At 40.8% G+C, this 25035-nt stretch overlaps 1 protein-coding gene across 2 annotated transcripts; it reads left to right on the top strand.

Moving 5' to 3' along the window:
* The first annotated feature begins 647 nt into the window (after positions 1 to 647).
* On the top strand, positions 648 to 18087 carry TM2D1 (TM2 domain containing 1). 2 transcript variants are annotated; one of them, XM_010086874.1, is made up of 6 exons: positions 648 to 717; positions 2446 to 2554; positions 6896 to 6987; positions 10365 to 10438; positions 11667 to 11785; positions 17510 to 18087. In XM_010086874.1, the coding sequence occupies exons 1-5, from the start codon at positions 648 to 650 to the stop codon at positions 11775 to 11777; spliced, it is 456 nt and encodes a 151-aa protein (XP_010085176.1). In that variant the 3' UTR covers positions 11778 to 11785; positions 17510 to 18087. The 2 variants fall into 2 exon arrangements, with proteins under 2 accessions (XP_010085176.1, XP_010085175.1); XM_010086873.1 differs by lacking the exon at positions 17510 to 18087 and having other exon boundaries at positions 11667 to 12101.
* The last annotated feature ends 6948 nt before the right edge of the window (positions 18088 to 25035 follow it).

Below are 25035 nucleotides of genomic sequence, written 5' to 3'. Positions count from 1 at the left end.
GTCCAGGCTCCTGGCCCTCCAAAGGCACGCCAGGCCTTCCCCAGAAAATGTTTGTTGATGGTAGCTGACAGTTACTGATGTAGCTGCAGATCAAAAGCGTCAGGACAGCAAATCTTGGGAAAGTTAACCTCATCGCCTGCTTTACTGGGCTGTGGGAGCTCAGACCTCTGGAAATTAGTTCCTGCTCAGTTGTTTTTTTCTAGTCCAGACTCCTGGTGTTTCAGATGTTTGTTTTTAGGTGTCCTTTGAATGTTGTACGTTATTGTAGATTTAATCTTCTGAACCAAATGCCTCGATTTAAGGCTACTCTGATACTGAAATAAGGGAAGAAGACTAAATTAGGCGTGCTAGTTTGTTGCCTCCAAATACAGAGGCCGTGACTGATAAATATTGTGGTTCCTTTAGGTAGTGCTGACTGCAGCGCTAATTAAACATGGAGCTTATGCAATATATTAGTGTATCAAATTGGATTAGCAGATTTGCTGTATGGTAATGTGGTGTTCCTTTTTGGGGGGATGGGTAGGAAGGAAAACTAACATCAAGGTGCATCTTAAATCCTTGGGGTTTAAAGAGGGTGGAATAAATGACTGTTAAACCTGTTCTTGTGTTTCACATGAAGAACGTTTTCCTCAATTACCTGAACATATATGTGCGATGAACCTAAAATAGACAATAGTACACAAGAACCAATGAATTGTACAAATCACACAGCATATGGTAAGGATTTCTAACTTCTAACGTATATTGACAGTAGCTGTGTTTTCCAAGGAAGCGTTCAATTTATGCATTTTTATAAAACATGGGATTAGTAATATTATTAGTATGGAAGCCTAAAACACTTGTGTGGATTGGATGCTTGGCTAAAAATGAATAAATGTGTTGTCTCCGATTGGTACGTTTGTAAGTGAGGTTTCTGGGAAATCTCTTCAATGTATGGTATATCCTCTAGGCTCTGTCCTGTGCTACTGTGATTAAAACCAACCATTTCTGTCAAACTGATTTTGCATGTATTTATTAGAAGGATTGACACGTGACAAAACAGTCTTCAAAATCTTCTGGGTTTTTAAAATTTCTTTTAAGGAAACATGATGCCTTCCATCATCAGGATTTTTTGGTGCCATGAAGTTCTGTTTTGAAAGCACTTTATTTGTTGATTTGTTTATTTTGATGTCAAGTTCTGATGTACTTCGGAGTACAACAGGAAAATGCTTAAATTGATCACTTGGTTTACTACATGTGTTTAGCTTTTCTGACGTTCTCAGGCACTGAAATAAATGCTCTCTGTGTTAGCTAATAGCACAACAGTTTTGCTTTGTGTGCACTCATGTTTTAAGTGCATGTGTATGCTTGTTGTCCTTCATATTTTGTTTTCCATGAATGCTGAATAATTTTTTTCACCGGGATGCTCTGGGATAGTGAAGATTTTCCAAATACTTTGGAGACTGGATGAAAGTACTATCCAAAATTGATCATTTTAAAAGTTATTCGGTCCTTTTTGTTGTCTGTGGCATCATGTCTCTGACTATAAACGTCTAGTCACTGAGCAGAAAGAATATTCTGTAATTTGAAATTGTTCACAACTCAAATTGTTATTTGTCTAACCAGTTACCATGCGATTGCATATAATAAACCGTACATTTGAACAGGAGATATGCTTCAGAATGGGGAAAGTTGCTAAATTAATTAATGTTGTTTTCTCTGACTGCATAGAGTATTTTACACATGTAGCGGTTTTTAGATTGTCCCCACAATATTTGAGTTGCTTCCTTTTTCAGTATTATGTAAGTAATAAAAAGTTAATCTTCGGGATCATGCTTGAAGCACTATCATTTCCGAACACTTTTCTGGGGTCTGTCACCCAAACCAATTGGGGTTTAATTCAAAGTACCAGAGTAATCTCATTGGGTAGGAGGTGTGGAGCCTCAGTGGCATGACATTGACAAGAAAACTGTGGCCTTTTATATATCAATATACTTTAACTCCCGTGGGTTTCTTCCAAATAGAAGAAAGCACTGTTTCATTGCCTAATTTTTTTTTTTTACAAGAAAGAATGTAATTTTTTGTAATTGTCTTAGATTAGGCACAGTGATCAGTAGCATCCATGTAGGACTTTATAACAGTTAAGTCCAGACATAATGTGTATTTTTTGACTGATACTGACCATCTGATTTTTTTTTTTTTTTTTTTTTTGGTTCCCATGCAATATGGATAGAGCCAAAATGGAAATTCCAACAGAATTAGGGCAGCAGTTAGGTTTGTATATTTTGCTTAAAGTGTATCAAGGAAAACATACAAGTTAGTCATTGTATTGTCTTTAAAAAATAATTTTTTTAAAAAGTAACATGGGTGTGTGTACCATGCTTTGTATCAGACTTGTGTCTTGTCAGAAAAATGCTACAGTACCCAATTAGTTTGCTTAATTTCAAATATTTTTTTTGTCCTCAGTTCAATGTCTGCCAGCACCAAATATTACTTGCAAAGATTATCTTGGCATAGAAAAAGTCTTTACAGGGCATGAAGTTGGATTTTACAAGCCTATTGCATGTCGCAATGTGTAAGTACACTCTTGTTTTTTGTCATAATTTGTCTCTGCTTTCACATTGAAGTTTTTCTGAAATAGTGTGGTGTGTTGACAGAAGGAAAAAGAGAGGTAAGGTAGAATCATACACATATTGCCTAGTACTTAATCCTGTAAAGAGTAAGTAGTGTAAGGATATACAACATGGGTGTTTGTAAGCAAATCTGTCTCTGCCTTGGACACTTTTTTCTTTGTTTAGTTTTGTTTGTGTCTTTGCTTTACGTTAATATTTCACCTTTGCTTTAGTTAGTACTTTACCCTGGCAAAAATTTGCCCCAAGTTGTAGAATCGTAGCTACATTTCATGTGTGCTTAAAATCGGCACAGCTGGTGAAAGGAGCTGTCTGGGGACACCTCTCCATCCCTTCCCCTGACAGACCCCACCGTATACTGAATCAGGGAGCTGAGCTGGGTTTGTACGAACTTGGATGAGTTCCCCAATTTGAGTCACGGTACAGTTGCTTCGAGCGCTTGTGCCAGCACAAGGATGAGGGCAACTCAAGGATAAGAGAGTGGACAAAGGAGCGCTGGGCTGGGCTGTTGAGTGACAGTACTGGTTCACGCCAGTTTAAAGTGTGCCTGTAGCTGCAGCTTGAGTGGTAGTATCCATGAATATTGGAGGAGTTTAAGTCTCTCTCCAGTTCCCCAAAAAATCTCTTGTAGAGGAACTGTTCTCTGTTTTTAAACAACCTTTGTATTTAATCAAATCCTCTGTGTCTTTTAAGAGCCTGTTTCTGAAATGTGAAAATGATGGACCTAGTTTTTCTAAAGCACATTGTGAACAATGGAGAGCTCTGGATACCAATAAATGTTCCAACTGGCCAGTGCTAATGATCAGCGAACACCTGTCAGTACCATTTGTTTCTCCTTTTTGTGGGATTCATGCAGGAGCCTTTTTCTTTTGTCCTGCCAGAATCTTTGGAAATTAAAACTCCAGTAATATTCCCTGGGTATTTCTTATCAGACTAGTGGGCAAATAACTCTGATGTGATACTTACTGCTCAGTAATCTGCCTAACTCAGAAGTACAGCTCTGCCTCTTAGTTTCATAAATATTTTCTCCGTATTTAGTCTTCTTAACAGTCAAAGCTCAGCAAATTGAAGAAAATGTATTACGTCTAATCAAATTTAAATGCTAGTGAATTAGACTGCACTCACCTTTTTGTCCAGAAGCAATTGTGTTTCAGTCCCATCTGTGATGGGGACTGAGAATAAGATGAACTATACTAGTTTAATAGTTTCCTCTTTGAAGTAGAAAGTAATTATTACATTTGGAGGGGGTTTTTTTTGTGTGTCTATTTACGGTTTAATATATTTTCTAGAAACATTTTTAAAATGTAGATTTTTCTATAAATTTATTAATTAAAAAGCTAAATCTATGTAGGCAGAAAAATGTCCTCCTTATGATGTCTGTTACTTGATGTTGACTGTTATTTATGATGAAATAATCAATGGTTGCACTGCAAAAAGAACTTAGGTGGCTTTTCCAGTCCCATGACTGCTAGTATGGCAGAAGGGGAAGAGGACCCTTTGTGGGCTTGCTGAAAATTCCAGTAAAATCCAGCTGTAAATGTAGGAGGAATTACACAAGCATGCCCTTGGTAAAGCCCCAAATCCAGTTAAAAGTGGCAGCAAGATTAATATTACCATTTTTCATATGTATGCTTGTACAAAGTGATCTAATCACTGTTCTTTATATCAGCTTTTTAGAAGGCATTTTGAATGTTATGTAAATGTTATAAACATTATTTTAAGCAGGAATCTCCAGCTTCATGTTGCAACAATAGGCCTGCCCTTTCTCCTGCTTTTTGGAGATTTTCCAGCATCTTATCTGAGTTTTGGTGGAATCTGTAACTGTCTCTGGCAGAAATAACTGCACATCATTTAACTAGAAAATTGGTTTGAGAAGGCATCTTCCCGTAGTAGGATTGTCCTAGTGTGGGGATAGCAGGTTACTCTCTGTCCTTAGCTTTCGAAATGAGCAAATCAGCAAGTTGTCCTTAGCAAAAACTGTAGTTTAACAACAGTTCAGATAGCAGTTCTGGGATCCAGTTATTTTAGAGCAAGACAGGGGGTGTTGTAGGTTGGTATAAGTGGATGTGGTCAAGTTCCTCCTTGAATTAGTTCAAGGAAAAGCTTGTACGTACGAATAAGGTTGCTCCAGCAACGAAATAGTGGGAGTAGGGATTGCTTTGGTTTGGTTTAAATTTGATGTTTTGGAGGTAGATTTCTTTTTGCCAAATTCTAGAATTCCCCAGACTGGCACTTTATCATGTATTCTGCTTAATATGTGCAGGCCCTCGTTCTGCAGGCTTGAAACGTCCGTTGTTCAAGTATTGCCATTCCAGGCAAGCAGTCCGTAAAATGGGAGCTTGTGACATTCGTGAAGTTCAGTGTGGACAGGTCTTTGAGCCATGCTGAGAGACCCTCAAAGAGCACAAAAGCCACTGTGACCTGCAGCAGTACCTGCAGATTATAAACCGGTGCGAGAGAGCTGGAAGAAAAAGTTTTTAACATGGCAGCTGGAAGAAATGTATGTAGAAAAAATAAAGATTGGATGAGGTTGAGAAACAAGAAAAAAATAAGAAAAGCAACTGAAAATGAAGTGCATCTTTTACCCAATTGTGGAAATGACAATTTAGATGCCTAGGATGTGTTATTTTCCTCCTTGCTGGTTTAGTCTTCAGCATATGTTTTTATCTGAAAAAGTGAGACAAAGGAAATACAGGAGTGGATGCAGCCTTGTTACGGTATCAATGTGCTTGCACCTCATACTAGATTTCTTCTGCTCTTCAATTTGTTGTTGACCAGGTTGCAGACTTTTCGGCTTTTAAAAGCATCTCAGTGCACAAGGAAGTGCTCAGTTTATGAGTGGTTTTGGTCTGGAGCATCTCAAATTAAACTGTGTTCCCACCTTTTATGTAAAAGCTCTTTTTATGCTGCAGAGTCCTTGGAGGATTGTTGACACTTTGTAGTTGATAGACAATTTCCAACAGCTTACCTCAGCTTTCAAATAAAACCATTAGTGTTCTTTGCAGTGGAAACAAGACAGTTCTGAAGATGATAATTTATGTTACATTAGGTTCCAGGAACGCCCGCCCAGTATGTTCTGTGTTGCTAATAAGTGCTAAGTAACAAATACTGAGGTAAGAGTCATGATTTAATCACTTAATGTTGCCATTAAGTTTTAAAGTCAGTAAATCTAGATAATAAGCAAAAAGGTAGATCTTTATTTGGCATTGAAAATGCTTAATAAAGGGGCTTGGACCTTTCTTAGCTACTGTCTTTGTGAAACTATGTTTTATTCAACTGTCAATCAAGAGTTTAATTTGGGCTTATTAAGTAATTGCTGGCACATAGTAAGTGCACGTATCAAAACAGTGAATTATTGAATATTTTTAAAGTTCTAATTACATTTGGGGTTGCTTTTCTTTTCAGAAGCTAGATGTTGCCAATGCAGCAGAGGATGCAGCACGCTCTAGTATCGATAGCTATATGTTCCTGGCTCACTTATTAGTGGTGTAAAGTTCCCCTCAGCAGCGACTGCAAGTTACAGGTGGTTAGGTGGCCACATGGCTCCAGCTGTTGGCCAGAATGGTGCCAATTAATATAAATCTCAGCAAGTCTGTTGTGTCTGTGTATTTTGTGTGACTAACCATGGGATGCTTAACTTTAGAGTAGTTCTCTACTGCTGTACATCTTTATACCATCAACAGTTCTTTTCATTTGTGAGTTTGTGCCGTTTAGTACCTTTAGAGTGCAGTAAATGGATACAGAACTTACCCTTTTTGTTAAATCCCTCCTGCAGCTTCTTCAACCAGTGGCCATGGTTCGTTTCTCCTTCAGATCTCATTGCAATTACTCTCTCTGCTGACATCTCACCTGTCTATCCTGTTCCTCTCGATTTGTCTGCGTGTGAGACTAATGCCTGCAGACAGTGTGCATGCACCTCTTAGCTTTCTAGGGTTGTCCCAGTAGGGCTGAACTGTTAGGAAGTACTCTGTGAAACTGGGAATGGATCAGCAACTGAATTATGTCTTGACAAAAAAAAAACATGATTTAGTTTCAGAATCATCTGTATTCTGCAAGAGTATACTTGAGTTGCAGCAGCTGAGGTTGCTTTATGGAGGATGCCTACCCAGTCTGAAAGCTTAACATTATCAATTCTGTGGCCGTTAATTGAAGATAAATAACAAGTCTGTTGGGCTGGTTTTTTTTAAACTGAAGCAGCAGGCAAATGACTCACTACTTTTAATTTTCAAAAGTATGAGTGAATATATTTTGCAGTCATTGTCTCCATTACTTGTTTCTTTTGGCAGAAATGGATACTCCTACAAAGTGGCAGTGGCTCTGTCCTTATTTCTTGGATGGTTGGGAGCAGATAGATTTTATCTAGGCTATCCTGCATTAGGTAAGTTTATATCTTTTTTTTTTCTTTGAAGCAAAGCTTATTGTTATGACTGAGTTGTATGTGTGTGCTGATATTTAGAGTAATGAAGGCTGACAGTCGTAGTCTTAATATTTACAACTAGAATCCTTACTTTATTGTCGAGTAAGATAAAATCCTGCATTATCCTCAGGCTGCTCTTCTGTCGGAGTGAGTGGTGACAAATGGATATATAGTTGTCCAACAGATAAAATCCGAATAAGCAAACATGATTATTGCTGTTCATAGTTTTGCTTTACATTTGCTTTGCATTTATGTTTACCACAGCATTCTTTGTGAGGCACTGAAGCAGAAGTGGTTTTTACTCATGTGCCAGCTACTTAAATGATGCTTGATTTTACCAGGAAAAAGTAAGACAAAGTTTACAGCAAACCTAGCGTTTTGGGATATGGAATTTATTCTGGCAAATGCATACCTTCAAGATAGCTCATAGTATTAATAACAGTTCTGCAGAAGCCGGGACCTTTAATAAGACCTGCCTCTGATTTGTGTATTTAGGACCTGCTTCCCAGGGTGATGGTGCCGCTGTTTTTTAAATAATGGAAATACCTCTGTATGTTAGAACTGCTTTCACTGGCTTTGTTCCTGAGCTGGACAAATGGAGTACATCTAGTCTAGATAGCATGGAGCAATGAGTTGGAAAAAGCTATGCCTGTTACTGTCACTTCAGCTAGGAATTTTGAGTTTCTGCCCATTAAATGCAAACCTTTGGTTTTTTAATAACATTATCTGTCCTTCTCAATAAGCTTGTAACGTCCGTGTCTTTTTTCCCTGAGATTCTCTAATTAACACTTACTTTGCCTGTTTCACAAAAGGATAGATTTTTGGAAGCAGTCAAGTAAGGTTCACCTTTTTGTTATGCTGCTGGATTTGGAATAATAATTTGCAGTAATTATTTTGCAATATATTGTAGTAAAATAGATTTATAAATTCTCCATTCTTATATAGAAGTTCTTTATGGCTCATGCTTGTTAACCCGACGGGAATATACTACAGCTAGTAACCAAAGTTAAAAGATTTAAACTCTTCAGAATTCAAACTTTTGAGCTTTTGAAAGGTAAAGGAGACAAAAGCAAATAGGTAAGAGTAGAAAAGAAAAAAAAAATAGAGTAAAAATCAATCAGTTGGATTCCTTGGCAGTGGTTGATTGTGGATTTTTTAGGTCATCCATGCCTTGGCAAAAAAACGGTAAAGAAAGATAATAGCATTGAAATATTTTGTGCAAGCATACTGAAGACTGTAAATGCTCTTTGGTTTATTTTTTTCCTTCTCTTTTGCTTAAAGAGTGCACAAATACAAGCAAGCTATTGAATATGAAGAAATAGGGAAGGCAACTTCTTCCTCTCCCGCAGACTGTGAACTAAACCATAAGTGATTACTGCATCAGCACTGTTTTTTCCCTCCGTGCTTTAGAGCAGTTTATTTTCTCAGTGTGACCTGCTCGTGGGGACGGAAGTGAGGAGGAAGAAAAAACTGCACTTTACCCTGCACTCCAGAAACATATGCCAGATTCAGAAATGGTTCTTCTATGTCCAGTAACATAATGGAGCAGCCAGTTCCTCAAATAAACTGGAGCTGCTGCTGGAACCAGCAATGGTAAGAGACCTGCTGGGTTCCTAAAACGCCAACTGGCAGCGAGGCTCAGGACCAGAGCTTGACAGGAGATAGTATAAAGAGCATCACAAATAAATATCTTAAATGATGACTGCACTTGATGCAGGTGATAACAAAGTAAACTGTTCACCAGAGTTTGACATTATTTAACCATCTGAGCTGTTGTTTCCTAAGGCTAGCATTTCTCCAGCTGCCTGTTTCCCTTATGTTTTGTGACGCTACTGCCAGTACTGACGCCCAGGCTAACTACCTCTGGCTGCTGCAAGTCTCGTGCATTACCCGCTGGGAACAAGTTGTTTTAAGCAATTATATGCTTAGTTTTTTATATGTTTAAGCAACACACTTTAGATGTAATATGCACAGAAGCTATTTTTTCTAATCAGCTGAAAGTCTGTCCTGCTACTACTCTTTCATCTTTGTGGTCGTTAGGTGTGTTTCCTCTGTTCTCCCTGACTGCTGTGTTGTTCCATGGAAAGCCTATAACCTGTCTCCCTAGGGTTTATAAATCAGTGTCATCTTGTCAACTGTGGGAGCTATGTCCAGACAGTGGGATGCTCTTTCTGCAGCCTGCATGCAGTGACTCCCCCACTCTCCTCCATGTGCAGCCTCATGAACAGGGCATGGAGGAGAGGAGGTAGTGTGTGGGTCAGAAGACCTTCAGGTGTTCCACCGAGAGCAGGCTCGTTCTTTGGAACAGCAGAGCTTGTGCCTATGGGGAAGAGGTGCACTGGGATGCCACACTGGCTGATGTTATTTACATGCTTTTCCTCTTGCCTCTGAAGTGTGCTGGCCCCTGTAGGGTTATGCTTTTTATCAGGGAACTGTGTTTTTCCTGTACAGCACAGCCTACAACTGAGTAAAATGCAACAGATAGGCGTTCCTCTTCACACTGTCCGTGCCTGGGTAAAGAGACAAATGTCTTCACAATGAGTATCTCATTCTTAAAATGACCTGGAGGTCTGCCTAGCTCAGCTGAAGTATTACTTACAATATATACAGTACTCATATTATATTCATTGTACAAGAAACTACTGATATTAAAAAAAAAAAAGTTTAAGACAGCCTCCTTCTTCTGAAGGCATTTTCCAAATGACATCTGCTTTGTATGGAAACTTCCAATGAAACATTTATCTGTTAGTTGCTATTCTCATATATTTTCTATTAATCTTTCATTTATTCATACAAAAAATAACATTTTTAATACTGGTTAAAAAGAAATATTTATATATATGTACATATATATATTCAAAATAAATTCCTATTTCAGAAAAAATATAAAAATAATACCAAGGATTGTTCTTCAAAGTAGCGTGTTCTGAAAATCAAAGCAGTATGTGCTACAACTCATGAGATGGTAGGAAGTCTCTTTCTATTCATAAATAAATTTTGCAGCTCAAGTTGGGACTTTTTCTGTCTGTGCCTCTGTCAAAGAAAGGAAAATATCCAGTAACTTGGTTATCAGCTTTTACCTCTCCTTGTTTGAGAATATTTATCAGTTAAAAAAAAATAAATTGTTAATATTTAAAATCTTTAAAGTGCGTTCAGGATGTAGAAATATGAATATATGTTTTGTTTTTCCCTGATAATTAAAGATCTCTAACTTTAGGTCTGTTTCTAGGTGTGTGTATATATTTATATATATGTATTGCAGGATGAGAAGAGAGTTGGGATGGGATTGCAACCAGGCTGGCTTAAAGCTACAGTTAAATTTTATTTTCCTTTTTTAGGTTTGTTAAAGTTCTGCACTGTAGGATTTTGTGGAATTGGTAGCCTAATTGATTTCATACTTATTTCAATGCAGGTAGGTCAGAGCTTTCAAAATAAGATACAAATCTGTATTTGTTAAAGCTTTGGTTTGATTGCTAATTCTTTGTTAGCATTTTAGCCTTAAGAACCTTTGTGTATTGAAAAATAAGGACATTTATTTTAGCTCTGTTTGCAGATTGATGTTGTAGAATATGGATAAAAATATCAAAATATTTGTTGTTTGAATTAAAAATTAGATTAGCTATCTATAAATACTCGTAATGAATAGCTTGGAAGCTATAGCACCATAAATTCACTTTGTCAGAACCTATGAGCTCTTTATGTGACACCAAGTGTTGGACTTTGTGTGACATGTCTTGGTGTTCCCAGAATCCCGAAGTTCTGCATTTGCATGTGGAGCCCATCGTCTGGGGTGTCCATGCAGTTTGCAGGAGAGAAGACATTGCCACTTTTTTTTCCTGCCTGTCCTCCAAGTACAAGTCCCGTATCACGTGAGAGCTGTGACTGTAGGATTCACAATGGTTAAATCCCCATCTGGGGTGACATCTTGTGACATCATGAAATTGCCAAATTGGCTTATTCTGCAGCGCATCCATTTAGCATGAATTACGAATTGCCTATGATGAACTTAAAATGCATTGAGGATATAGAAATTGTTTAAATGGGTTTATAGAAAAATATTTTAAAAGTATGTCTTTCTGTATATGTCTTTTAAAGTATATGCATTCTCAAATCCCTTTCTATTCTATCACAGTGATCTTGCCTCAGATCAATTACAGTTGAGAGTATCTTTCATCTCTCTTTGTTCATCCCCCTGGTGACTCCACATCAATTTAGCATTTCCAGAACAAGAAAGCCATGATCTTCTCTACTTCTCCCTATTCCTTACCCATGCAGGATTTCAAAGATACTTGTCATCAACCTAATTCTCTCCTGCCTGCCCTCCTTTGTTCAAGAAAAGTGGTTTGGAGCCCCCTCATTTGTTAGCCTGACTTTGTGACTCCAATCCTCTTCGGCTTGACCTAGTACCAGCCCCTGGCTGTGCAATTTGGTTGATTAGAAGGCCTAGGAAAATGTTCCTTCTGAGACAGTGCTTGCTAAAATAGTTAAACTACAGCATAACTTCAAAATAAATCTAGTTTCTGTTTGACTAATTAAGCATGACTAATTTTATGATGGGAAAATTAGCAGTAATTGAGACGTTAGCACAAAGTGTATATTTCACTTCATATTGAAAAGTCTTGGTTCTTTTTCTCTTGTAGATCGTTGGACCTTCCGACGGCTCTAGTTATATTATAGATTACTATGGAGCAAGGCTTACGCGGCTCACTATCACCAACGCAACCTTCAGGAAAATGCAGACCTACCCTTAACCCTGGCAGTAAGTGTCACAGATGCATAGGTGCGCTTTATTTTTATGGATGGATCCAGTCATCCACTGGAATTGCTGATGACTTATGAATTGCATTTCATCAGAACTGAATATTAAATGTACATTGAACAAAGATGATGAAATGTGAAAAATCCTCAAGTGAACGAGTTTACGTCGAAGGCGCCAAGTTTCTTTGTGACTGCTCTATTTCTGTGCGCACACAGTTTGTTGCCAAGTCGTGAAATCTGCAGACTTTTGCAATTTGCACTGATGTTGTTGTGTGTCTGTAAGTATAGTTTGGAGGGTTATAGAAAGGAGGAGAAAGAATTGTTCAGAACAGCTATGCTGATCTTTAGTCCATTGAAATTGATGAGAGTTTTAGCATGGATGGGTCAGGATTACACTTGGACTCTGTTTTCATAACAGAAGTTTGTGGCAGTTTGTAAATGAATTTAAATATACTAAACCACAGAAACTGCCTTTCCTTCTATCTTGTGTTGGTGTATCCTGTGAAATTCTATTAATAGAAAGAATTATTTCTGTAAAGTTTAAAGAAAAATTTTGGTCAAGTTGCAAAATTTGGCCTGTGATGATCAACGGTAAAAATATGGATGTATAAAAAATAGAACCATAGATGACACATCACAAAAAAAGAGGGTGGATGTTGGGGTGCCCTGAGGTTAGAATAGGAAATCATCAATCTGCTTATTTTGATACTTTTTTTTTCCTCCCTTGCAACTGTCCATAATGAAATACAAACCTTCTTTTTCTGAAAATAAGTTGGTGCATGTGTTTTTGAGCTACAGAATGTCAACAAAGTGAATTCTCTGTACTAATAAAGCCCTTAGAAGGTTCTTACTTTAGAGCAGTTGTGTTTCAGTAAAATAAATTCTGTGTCCTTCAGAGTTGTTTGACCAAAGTCTTCAGGACAACCAAGGTTTACCTAGATGTTCTGTTGGAGAAAAATGTGTACACATAAAGACAGAAAACATGTCAGCAGAATCTTCATGGTATTTGACCAATTTTAAACATTCCCTTCACCTTTTAATGAGAACTGGCAGTAACTGGGTGAGAAGTCCATGTGATATAAACTTTAGTGTAGATTTCTTTCAAAAATTTGGGCTATTTTGTTTTTCAGATGAAGGCTTGTTTTTTTCAGATGAAGGTGTTTTTAAGGGAATTACAAACAATGAGATTCCTAAATTGATTTTCAAAAGTGCAATTTGTGGGTTTTAGTCTCTTTCAAATCTATGTTAAGACTGGTGCACAGAAAACTTTGTAAAGAAATCCTGGGTTTTTTTTTCCAAATCAGCCTAACCTGACATATCACATAATGAGAATAAACCACAAGGAATACCTTGTGCTTAACATTAATTCTTTCCTTCATGCAAAAAAGGTGTAGTTTTGGAATGCTTGTTAACATGCATTTTACTTGTGGGTTCAAAGAGACAAGAACACTCTGTTAGCTTCGTTCACTTGCCTGACATTTGTTTCATCTTTCCTTGTCTCTCTTTCACGGAATGCTCTTTGTGCATGTCAGGTTTGTTTCCTGAAATACTTTCAAAAACAGACAGGAAGTGGACAGAAAATAAATGTTTGAATCAAATAAAATCTCATGGCGAAGACCATCCTGTGACTTGTCTGCTTTTTGTTTTTTAACCCTGAAGCTGATAATATAGCTGTGAAAATAGGAAGATACCGTGGGCATTATAATAATAAAAAAAAAAAGCTTTGGGCAACTCATGACACAAGATTTCATTCCAAAATGTATCTCTGTGTGTACAAGTAATAGAGGGCTTGACTTACTGATTTCAGCAGTCCATCTTGTGCTTCATTATTCATAAAATCATATGGGGGCTATTTTGTGTGAATCGGATGAAAATATGATTAGTTACAAGGTCCATCAGATAGTTTGGTAATCCCAGAAAACAAGTAGCCAGCAGAGAGAAAGATTTGTTATTCCAAGTTACAGTGTTTCTGTAGGAAAGGAAGATGCTACAGATGGTGCAACCTTTGGAACTAGTATGGGATACCGTTGGAATTATCTTCTTTATCTGAACATGCATATCTGTATGTTTCTATATGCTGGTTTAGTTGCCTAGCTGAAGTTTAGAGAGGGTTAATGGAGTAAACTGATAGTGCTGCAGGGCCAGCAGAGAATTAGTGAGGTCTTTGTTTTCATCTTGGAATTGTCAGATCTCGCATGTTTACCATAAGGGCTGTGAAAAGTGTGATGCAAGATGTAAAGCTGTCCCACTATGTTCATAAGAAATTGGCTACAGTCATATTTATCAAAATGTCTGTCCTGTGATGATTTTCTGTGTTGCCGCCTGCTTTAGCTTTCTCCTGTCAATCACATTGTCCATCCCAGTGTTTCTGTAGTTCTGACTGCACTGGAATAATCTTCTCTCTGGATTGTTTTCCCAAACACCATTGGAAAGCAATAAAAATAATTAGACAATGTCATGCTCCTGCCTCATTCCCAGATAAAATGGTATCTGCTGGTCTTGCAGATATTCAGGAATACTTTCAACATTCCAACAAGACAGAGCAGTATTATTTTATATCTGTAAAAACAAAGAACATAAAAAAGTAAAGGCCAGACTTTTAAAAAAATAATTTGAAGTGCCCAGCCTTTAAAAACCTGTCTAAAGCTATTCACTGAAGATGTTGCAGGTCCATGCCAGGAGTTAAATCCAGATCTTCCCTAAGTACCAGTTCAGTTCAGTCATTGCAAAAATTACTCCATAAACCTGTTCTGCCTTTTTTTTTTTTTTTTAAGGTCTGTTTTAAGATTTTCTGCAATGTACTTAACCATGATCTGAAAGAGCAGTAGCTGGCAGAAACAGTCCGCTTTGGTCACTTTGCATTCACTCAGTGCAAAAGTGGCTGTACTTAGGTGTGCTTACTCTGTTACCAAATTACTCTGGATTGGTTTTGTTCAGTTAGGTCAACCTGCGCATCTTTCACTTGTATTTAGAGCTCGTTTTCCCAAAGAGCAGATTTAGAGGTATTTTAGAACAAACTCTGTCTAGTTATTCCTCCTGCGATTCAAATCACAACTACGCTACGGCAACTTCCCGTGACAGTTTTTTGTTATCCTAACTGTTTCCCTCGCCGCCACCACCCACCGCTTATTACATGAAGATAGCACTTCTGCTTTCAGGACCTGATAACACCTTCAATGTTAGGTTTTATTATGTTTCCAAAGATGTATTACTGTACATCTGCCAGTAAAACTTCTCAGCTCCACAGGAAGGTCTTTGTGTTTGAAATGCTCCGTTAGAATTTTTTTGGAGAACATCTGTTGTCACCCCATCAAGAATTGTTTCCTTTTTTCCTCAAGAGTATATTCAGTTATATTTGCTTACACAGCTATGTCTATTCAGTCTTTTCACATCTCTTCTCAGTGTTTTTGGGTTTTTTTCTCTTTTTATTTTTAGATTCATTAGGTGTTTAGTCCATTTCTGCACTGAGAGCCGTTCCTGTTGCTTGCTCTGCAGTTTTCAAACCTGTTTCCTACAGAAAATAATGTTGAATATAATAAAGTTGGGTGCTTAAGCACCCAGTTGGGGAAGCGCCAAAGGCAAGATTTTGCAACCATCCCTTCGTTTCCATTGCCTCATAGGACTGTCACTAATTGTGTGATTGCCTATTATTTCCCTAATTCATCAGACAATCTTTCAAACGCAGTGTCCTCTCATTCCTAACCACTTTGCCATTTTCATTATTATAAATGGTCGCTATATGGCTTCTTTAAGAAATGCATCATTTTAATTCATTTCAATCATCCTTTTTCACCAGCTACTGTGTCCTGGGTTCAACCTGCAGCAGAGCCTGCCAAGAGGTGAAATCCAAGAGATGATTCTGTTTGCATCTTCTGCCTGGATCTGAGGAGAAAAAATAGCTTAACTTCAGGCATCTGCTTAAGTGTTTTGCTAGACTGAAATCTGATCAAGACTCTTCCCAGTTTCTTCCTCTCAATCCATCTGTGTTACCCAGAGAACCTTTCTTGATTTATAAGAAAATTGCATTCTATGTGGAAACCTTAGCACTGGCGGTGTAAATGGATTATGATATTTGACATCCTATGTGTCACAACCTCTTTTTTTCACCTTAAAGCTGCTTTTTGTTTACTTTTGTTCATGTACCAGCTACCTTCGGACAGCCTGCCACAAATTCCCAAGTACCTCTAGGAGGAGCTGGGCTCTTCAGAGCTGAATCAAGGATGTAGGAATGTCACGGCATCAGCTTAGGGCATCCTTTATGTGTATGAACCAAAGACTCATTGGGGAGCAGTAGATGTCAATAAGAGGGGGTTGTAGGCTTCAGTTTCTGCAGAAAGTGTGTCTGAAACTTCAAACCACCTTGTCTCTTTGCCTTCAGCTTCCTGAAGGTGGAGCCAAACCCCCTATCAGATCCCCCCATCTGCTGAAGTTGGTCTTTATCGTGCAGCAAAGACTGAGCACTCCGGTATTTTTCCTTGCACGACAGAGAAAACTGGAAAGTGGATGTGAGGGTTCTATCTGGCCAAAATGCATTTTGCACTGCACTCATTCTCTAGACCTAAGGCTGTAGCAAAGGAAAAGAAAGACAATATAAGGACAGAAAGGGCAGTCTCGATGCTGATTGCACTGTGTTGTCAATCTAGTTCCATAAACTCCCAACAAAAGAAAGAGTTTAACAAATACTGCTTGTCTCAAACACAAACTCAGGTTTTCTGATTCTTACTCTTCATGCTTCATTATCGTCTCGAACGTACTCATGCTCTGGTAATTCTCCATTATCCATTTGAATGGCTGCTCTCAAGACTGCAGTGCTCTCTGCGAGAAGCACAGTTCTCAGGCTCTGCAGAAGCATATGACACAGCAGAATTTTCAGCAGTATAAAAAATATAAAGATCAGTTTCCATTACTGTAATTACTATATAAATCCTATCTGTAAGAGGCTTAGAACAGGCCTGTTTAACCTTGGTTTGAGCTGAAGCTTGGTCCAAGTCTGATAAGTTGAACACCAAATTATTATTTTTTTTTTCTTTTCTCTGCAGCATCATAACTTAGCAGGGAGTGGGGCGGGGAGGGAGATGGATCCAGCTCATCCTCCGCACTGTCTCTGACAGGGTGGTGGCTGTAATCAGGCAATATACCTGTCCCCAACCCATAGCAAGACTAAATGAGATGCACATTTTGTTACATCCGAAAAGCACCGTTTCTCCCCTTGGAACCTGTGGCTGCTTCTCTTACACAGCTGTACTCCAGAGCAGGTGTGTGAAACGGCTCGGAGGCAGACGATCCACAGCGTGCAACTGGAAGCGCTCGGGTAAACCATCAGATCCTCCACTTTTTGGAGGGCTGCAGCACTAATTCCCATCTTTTATATCATTTGCACCAGTGAAAGCTGCAGTGTTGGCTGCCCTAGTGCTTCCCCTTTTGGGTAGAGATGCCCGGAGCTGCTCCGGCTGCTTTTCGGGTCAAAGCATTCGAAGCTGAGAAGGAAGTTGGCAGCACCGTCTGCAGAGGTTGGAGATATCCTTCTCCGTGGCCGAAGCACGCCAGGCTCTTCGCTGTAGGCCAGCGAGTGGCTTTGATATGCATAGCCCTTACTTGCTCAAAAGAAAAGTCTGGCGCAGCGTTTTCCATGTCGTGAACCTGTTCTGCGGTGGGTGCTTTTTGCCCCTTAGGCAGTAGAGCCGTAGGAATGAATTTATTAATGTCTTCTGTTTCCTTTACACAGAGTCTTCTTTAAAGTTCCTTGGATTTACCGTGGGGAAAACATGGCAAGAACGTGTAAGAGGAGATCGGTGCCTGCGAAGAACCGACAGGCTGAGTGTTCACCTTGAGCCTGACGGGACTGCCCACCATATGGATCGTGTTGGCAGAGGCAGAAGCCTGGGGAATGCAGAGGTGGGGGGTAATTTTTAGGGCTTTCAGTCCATGGTCCCACTGATTATAACCCTATTAAGGGGATGATGCATGCGACTTTTAAGTTATTTTGTTAACTAAGTGTAAGCAATGGATGTGTCATGCTAACAAACATAATTGCTGGTGTGTCTAATACAGTATGAAAGTACAGTATCGTGAATTTAAAAGGTTGTGGTAATCTAAGAATGTTGAAAGGGAAATGTGTGCCTGGGGGGCTTGGGGGTTGGGGAGAAAAACGACTTACTTGACATTCACTGTCTTCCTCCCAGCTCCTTCGCTAAAGTAGGAACAGAATCGGAACAAAAAAATGTTTGTTTTACAGCTGTACCAAGTTACGGCGTGGACTCGTGCTCCCCCCCTCCTCCTCTCCCACTTGCATCAAGTACATCCTGTACTTTTGGCAACATGTTGACTGGATATTTAAAAGCTGTGAACTGTTCTGAAAGTTTCACATACTGGGTTATGGGCCATGTGTGTTTGATCAAAATTCAATTACTGCACTGTACCATGCTTGGAAACCTATCATCCCAAGTTATGAAGTATGACGAAATAGGCTAATCTAATTGGTTCAGTATGGGAGCAGTATCAACCAAGCTTGTTATGATAAATAGCTTCCTGTGTTAAAGGTTCTCTAGAGCTTAAGTATCTTGGCTCACCTCCCTCTACAAAATAAGAATAGTGTTCCCTGGGAACAGTTACATCACTGTCCCTCTCCTACATTCACAATTAAAGGTTTGTCTATTTTTGGGTTTTTTTTTTTCATCTTGCTATTCCTTGAATAGATAAACCATGGCCGTCTACACCATTCCCCGTGTCCATCTCCTTCCCCTTTCCTAAGGTTGGGTTGTATTGTGCTTACCCTGAGTCTCCCTGTGCAGGACTAGGTAAGGCAGGCTTAACCAGGATGCCAAAACCTGCCCTGGGCCGGAGGCTGGGGTTTGTGTGCAGTACAGATGACATGTCTGTTTGTATAAAGATTTGGAATTTGTGATGTTAAGTTAAACGTGGAAGCACTTTAATATTTCCAAATATCAAATAAAAAAACCCTTTTGTATAGTGAACTTTGTACCTGTGGATGTGCTGTTGTCTTACTGAAACGGAAATGTTAGTTCCGCAGTCGTTAAACGCAAATCCAGTGTGCCAGGGCTGGATTATGGCTAGGGAAGGACTATGTTCTAAGCCTGGATTTGTAGTCGCTAAATTTGTCACCAAGACAGTGAGCTGTCTCCCATGAGATGATACTGGCTTTGTGATTTTATCTGGTCCGTCTTTGGCAAGAAGTACTCAGCTTGGATTTTGATGTCACAGTAATAGAAAGTGTCAAGGGGAAAAAAAAAAAAAAAAAAAACCAAACCAGAAACCACGGAAAAGTGGCTCCTTATGCTCTGGCGATTCAATTTTCAATTTTTTCCTTCCTTAACCACACCCCTACGTGCCTCCTAACTCAGAAATCCCCTTCAGGCAAGAAAATTGTGCGATGAGCATTTTACAGAGACATAGCGTGGGCCTGATATTGCGAGGGCCTTTGACATTGGTGACATTTCTCCCAAGAATCAAGTTATTCACTTACTTCAGGGTCGGTAGAATGAGTCCTTGTGTAAGTGAGTCTTCGTATTAGCCCCAAGACTGCCTAATACCTGGATTAAGCCTGTGTGGTGATTAATGCCTATTTACTATATCTGTTGTCCCCCTGCATTTTGCTCTTCAGCCTTGATTAAGCCCTCTGCTTTGCTGTTTAAAACGTCCTGCTTAACCTTCTGCTTACGAACGTTCGCCGTGCTGAGGTCTGCATTTTTAACTAGAACAAGTTCTACCATAAATAATAGCATTTAATTTTCAAGTGCAACAGCTACAGTCACCACTTGATTAAATGACAAAGAACAGCAATAGCAAACGGGGGAACATTGAGTTTTTTCACAACAAATGTCTATGTCCACGTAAGAGAAAAAAAATTTACCTTCCTGCTGCTGATTAGCACTTTCTGTGCAGCTCTTTATTTTACATGTTTATAGAAAAATTATTGCCAAAAGAGCCTAAACAGTGACTCTCTGTGACTTCCACAAATATCTTTTTGAAGGAGATAAACTAGATTAATCTCTCTTTATAAAGTTCCCACAAGAAAGCTCGCAGACACAGTAGCTTTACCTTCAAAAATAGAATGTGACTGTAGGCACTTATGCTAATCTCTTTTTTGGCAAATCAGCTTTTTTGTATTGAATCTTGCTTGATTGAATAGCACTGGAGCTGCCAGAGTAAATGCTATTATCAATGTACAGTAATTAAGGAAATAGTCCTTGTCACTCCAACAGTGTCCAGGCAGTGCCTTCTGTAATAAAGTGAAATGATAAAGAAATCTCTTCGAGGTGGAGATACTGGACCGGGGGAGCTCTTGACACGCAGGAAAATAATGCAGCGTGGAATTACAGGTGATGGGGAAAGTAAACGCCCGTGGAATTCACGCTCAATGCACGTTTGACGCTAAATGTCTAGATAGATGCTCAGCAACTAAAACACGTAATTGTTTAATTTGTCGTGTAATTTCCCGACTCAGGGCGGTTGAGCATCTCCCAGTCTTCACCCTTAAAAAGTGTGTGTGAGGGAGAGGAGCTGGGGGGGAGACCCTTCCATCACTCACCAACTTCAAAGATCTTTCCCCCTTCGGGCAGCAGCCTGCACAAATGATAAACCTTGCTTTAAGATCAGCAGAGCCGGGCTCTGCCAAATCCATTTGGGGAGAGAATTTCAGTCAAAAGGACTTGCCATTCCTTCCCCCGCCCTTCCCTTTCACTTCAGACTTTCTACCCTCCCGGTACTTTGGTGGTTCCCAATTTTTTCCTGCAGCACCCAAAGAAAGAGATCCCCCAGGAGAGAAAAAAAACTTTGGACATCTTCTATATTGCCACCATTATCACATGCACCATGAAATGTGAAATGTGGAGATGGTTGCAGTAAACCGCGCTGGCCCGAGACGTGCTGAGGTCTGCATTCGATAGCAAAGATCGCTCTGTCCAGCCGAGGTACGTGCAGAAGATATGTTGTTTAATGGGCAATAAATAACGGGGGAAGGTATTTCATCAAGTGTGCCGGGAAATACTGCGCACGTTAAAACGCATTTCCAACGATACGGCTCGAAGGGACGTAAGGGAAAGGCACAGAGTCCATGTGAGGCTGCTGAATTCCATCCCACTCCTCCTAAGACACACGCAGAAGGATTCTGGCCCCTCAACTGCGTTTCCCCAGCAGCCCGTGTCTTATCTAAACTCTGGATAATAATTTTCATATTTCATAAACCTGGCAGTTTTGCTTGGGCAGATGTTCCCGAGGATTTTACCATTCCCTGCGATGCTCCCTTTTAGTGCATTGACATTCCGAAGGCTGGGCATCGTAACCTCGCCGTTAAATCTTTGACACAATGAAGTGTCTTCTAAATAAAATAATTCAGAGGGGATCGATCCACTGAACTTCAGGCTGCACCTTTTAAATTATTTTTTAAAGATGGAAGTGTTTTGTGCATATTGAGAGCTGGATTTGTGGAATTGGGAGGGAGGGGAGTCACGTCTTGAGAGAGGACCTGAGCTCCTACGGAAACACTCGGAGGGAGCGAGCACGCGAGCCGATCCCGTGCTTCCAGCATGACTCTGAACTTGGCTCGGCTGGATCCGGCCCCTTCTCTGTTGTGTGTAAAACATGAATGTTCTATGTATTGTTCCAAAGGATTAGGGGTTTTTTTTACATACCTCTAACTTGACCTTCAGGACTGTCTGCTTGAATCTGAGCAGAAGCGCTCTGGTCAGAATTAAAAAAAAAAATAAAATTGATAGCCCAGGCAGCGGGATTTTTAATTGAGGCATGCCAAATACCAAAGGCAGATGCTTTTTCATTCGTAGCTCCTGGATACATGCTCTACTTTTCAGTTTCAAGGACAAAGGAAACACTTATCCAATTAGATGAGGCATGAGATTGTGACATACGGGCTCTTTCCTTAAATAAAAAAAATGTTGCAAAAAGATATTTGACCCGAAGTCAATAAGTGCTGTTAAAATAATGAATACTCCATAAATCCAACCGTACATACAGCCCGTGCGCAGAGCCACACGGGGTTTGTCGCTGTGAGCCCGGGATAAAACCCCACGCAACTTGTCCGAGCGGCATTTTGAAGGCCTTACTTTTAAAACAGGATCTACAAAAGTGTAAGCCAATGACACCGCCAGGCAGGCTTCTGCAATCTTCTCCCGCCTGACATCTCTATCGAGTCAGCTGGGATGACACCAGAAACGATCGGGTAGTCAGAACGGCTGAATTTCCCCCAAAGACGAGGGAATCTCTTGCTCCTCTTACGAGGCTCATAGCAGCTGATTTTTTTTAAAAATTTTGCCTACGGCAATGCAGCTTTTGTCTGCTTCTGGGAGGAAACGGTTAATGATTTATCCATGTCGCACCTGAATCTTAAGCGTCCTCAAAGCACACTTGAATCCCTGCATGAGGAGCATCGCGCGTCTCCCTTGGAAGCTGGATGTGTCGGCGTCCGCGGCGTGTCGCTCCCGATGTCTGGAGATGGGGGCAAGAGTTAAACTGCAAAATAATTACAGCTCTTCTGTTCCCAGCCTCAGAGCCCTGATGAGTTTGCTTTAGTCTTAGCAGTTTAGCAGGCAGCTGGGACTGTTGACTGGTGATTGATGCGAGTTTCTGATCCTCCAGAAGAGTGAAGAGCCTCCGCCGTCCTCTGCCCATTGTTTGTAGGGTTTGCTTTGCCGAAATTATTGAAATGAGCGTTATTGACCCTTCGTGGAGGACTTGAGTCTCAGGTGCTGGGAATTAGCGGTGCCTGTTTAATTATTTCAGTTTACACCCTAATCTGCTGCCTCTCCTTTTTCATATAGCGTTGTTTAAAGCGAAATGGCGCACTCTCATCAAACTGGGGCCGAGTGATACTGGAACTTGACTGGAAAAGTTGTTCTTCTTCTCCCAGCCAGGTCCAGCTGCCGTTTTTGTTTCTCTCCACGTTGGTGCCTGTCTCTCGACCTTTGCAGTGTTCATCCTGCCATACGCTATTGCAGAGTCATCAGTTGCTTGTGTCACCTCATGAAGCCCCAAATCACGGTGCTCTCGGTGACAATCCAGGATGTTGGGACCCTGGTCAGTCTGGACGAGGAGCTGTGCTCTCGGAGCTGAACCCTATAGATAAATGTTATAGATGTTGTTATGGCACTATCATAGAACCACAGAGTGGTTTGGGTTGGAAGTGGACCTTAAAGCCCATCGAGTCCCACACCCCTGGGACACCTCCCACCAGCCCAGGTTGCCCAAAGCCTCATCCAGCCTGGCCTTGAACCCCTCCAGGGATGGGGCATCCACAGCTTCTCTGGGCACCCTGGGTCACTGCCTCAACCCCGCACAGGAAAACATTTCTTCCCAAGATCTCATCTCCATCTCCCCTCTTTCAGCTTCAAACCATTACCCCTTGTCCTGTCCCTGCACCCCCTGATCCAGAGCCCCCCCATCTCTCCTGTAGCCCCCTTTCAGCACTGGAAGATCAGAGCAGAGGGGGACAATCCCCTCCCTTGCCCTGCTGCTCACCCTCAGGTGACACAGCCCAGGACATGGGGGGTTTCTGGCTGCGAGGCTGCAGGGAAGCCTTTGCAGGGCTCCTGGAGATGCAGATGCAATACCATGAATTTTCATCATAAGGGTATTTCTGGCACAATTTACATGGTGACCATGTCCCTGACGAGGAGGAGCAATACACACCCTCTGCAAAGCTCGTATTGCCGTGGATGGGAGAGGAAACAACAACCCGAAGGGTGTCACATTCTGGAAACCTGACCTGGAGAGAAGGATCCACAATTAACGAGATGGGTAAGGGAGTCTCCAGGTCTTTAGCGAAGTCCTTTGATTATCATACAAAGAAAGTGGGTGCCCAACAGTTTTCCAGCATCCCACGCGTTATCGATGATTTTTCTGGTGGTAGGAAGCATTCAAAGGGTGCCATTAGCATTCTGGGCAGAGCGGGAGCAGATCTATAGCGTGGCTCTCGATAAATATGTTGCTGCAGTAAACTTCTTTAGCACTTTGCAATTCACATCTGATCTCTGCTGACCTTTTTTTTTTTTTTTTTTCCCTCTCCTAATTAAACCTTTAGCTTGCAAATGAGCCATTTCCTACATCCAACCAGTATATGGCAAAGGAGGAAATTCTACCCGCGATTTATAGGAGCTGCTGGTGACCCAACTGTCCATCACAACCTTTCCTAATTGATCTCTCCTGGAATTAAATTTGACCAATTACTCTCTCCTAGGTGAACAAAGATGAGACTATACTTAAAAGCTATTGTGCCGGCGGCGGGGAACAAAGCACGTAGTGGCTGGAAGATAACAATCCATTTTGTGGACGTAGAGAGAACGATGAAGGCCAACAGCCTCCAGCACCCAAACCCTCTGGGTATCTCCACCAGGTGCTTTCCCAGAGCAGCGTTTGTTTGGAAATAAACTGGTTTTGAAGGGTTGTACATGGGAGTGACTTAGACTGCTGCTCTTGATTGTCACTTCCACGCAGAGGGGACACGAGCCTGCCATCACTCTTGGTTTTGGAGCTGGATGACCAAACCAACCTCTTCCAGGTTGCTCATGCCCCACGCCCCTCTTCTAGTGATGTGACAGCTTTTAAAGTCCCTTTCTGGCCTCATCCAAGAAGAAATCCCCCAAATCATGAACCAGCCATTCCTCCACTGCTCTGGCTCATGATGAGGACTCAGAAAGGGAATGAAATCTCTGAGAAGGGCGTCACAATCACATCGTGATGTTGAATTGCCGACCCTTCCGAAATCCCACTGGGAAGATGCTCTTCCTCTCCAGGAACGTCGGGCATCCCATTGGATGCTGCCATTCACCCACCAGCCAAGCACATGCTCCTCTTCCAACCTTCCTTTGGAAAGAAAGCAAGAAAAACCACCCTCAAATGGTGCAAAAAATATTATTTAGAAATAAGAAAAAACTTCCCCAAACTCCAGCTCTGGGGCTGTGAAGGATCACAGCCCAGTGATGTGGGTTCTCAACCGTGGAAACTTCCCAGCTGGGAAAATGCTGGGAAAATGCTGGGAAAATGGCTTTTCTTTCATCCAGGTGGGTTGTGGGGGGGCTCTGGTGTGGGGTGCAAAGGGAAGACGTGACCTTTAGGAAGATTTAGGGGTGAGATCTTCGTATTGTCCCTCCCAGCTTTTTTTAATCAAGGGGGGGTGGCGAGTGCCCCGCTGAGGTGCATCTTTCCTCAATAAATAACCACCCTGTGCCCCATTGGGGTGCTCCTCAATCCACAAACCCCCCCTTTGGGGTGCATTTGGCA

This window comes from Pterocles gutturalis, unplaced genomic scaffold (genome assembly GCF_000699245.1).
Source record: "Pterocles gutturalis isolate BGI_N339 unplaced genomic scaffold, ASM69924v1 scaffold28126, whole genome shotgun sequence".
Taxonomy (NCBI): domain Eukaryota; kingdom Metazoa; phylum Chordata; class Aves; order Pterocliformes; family Pteroclidae; genus Pterocles; species Pterocles gutturalis.
This window is presented reverse-complemented; position numbering and strand designations above follow the sequence as displayed.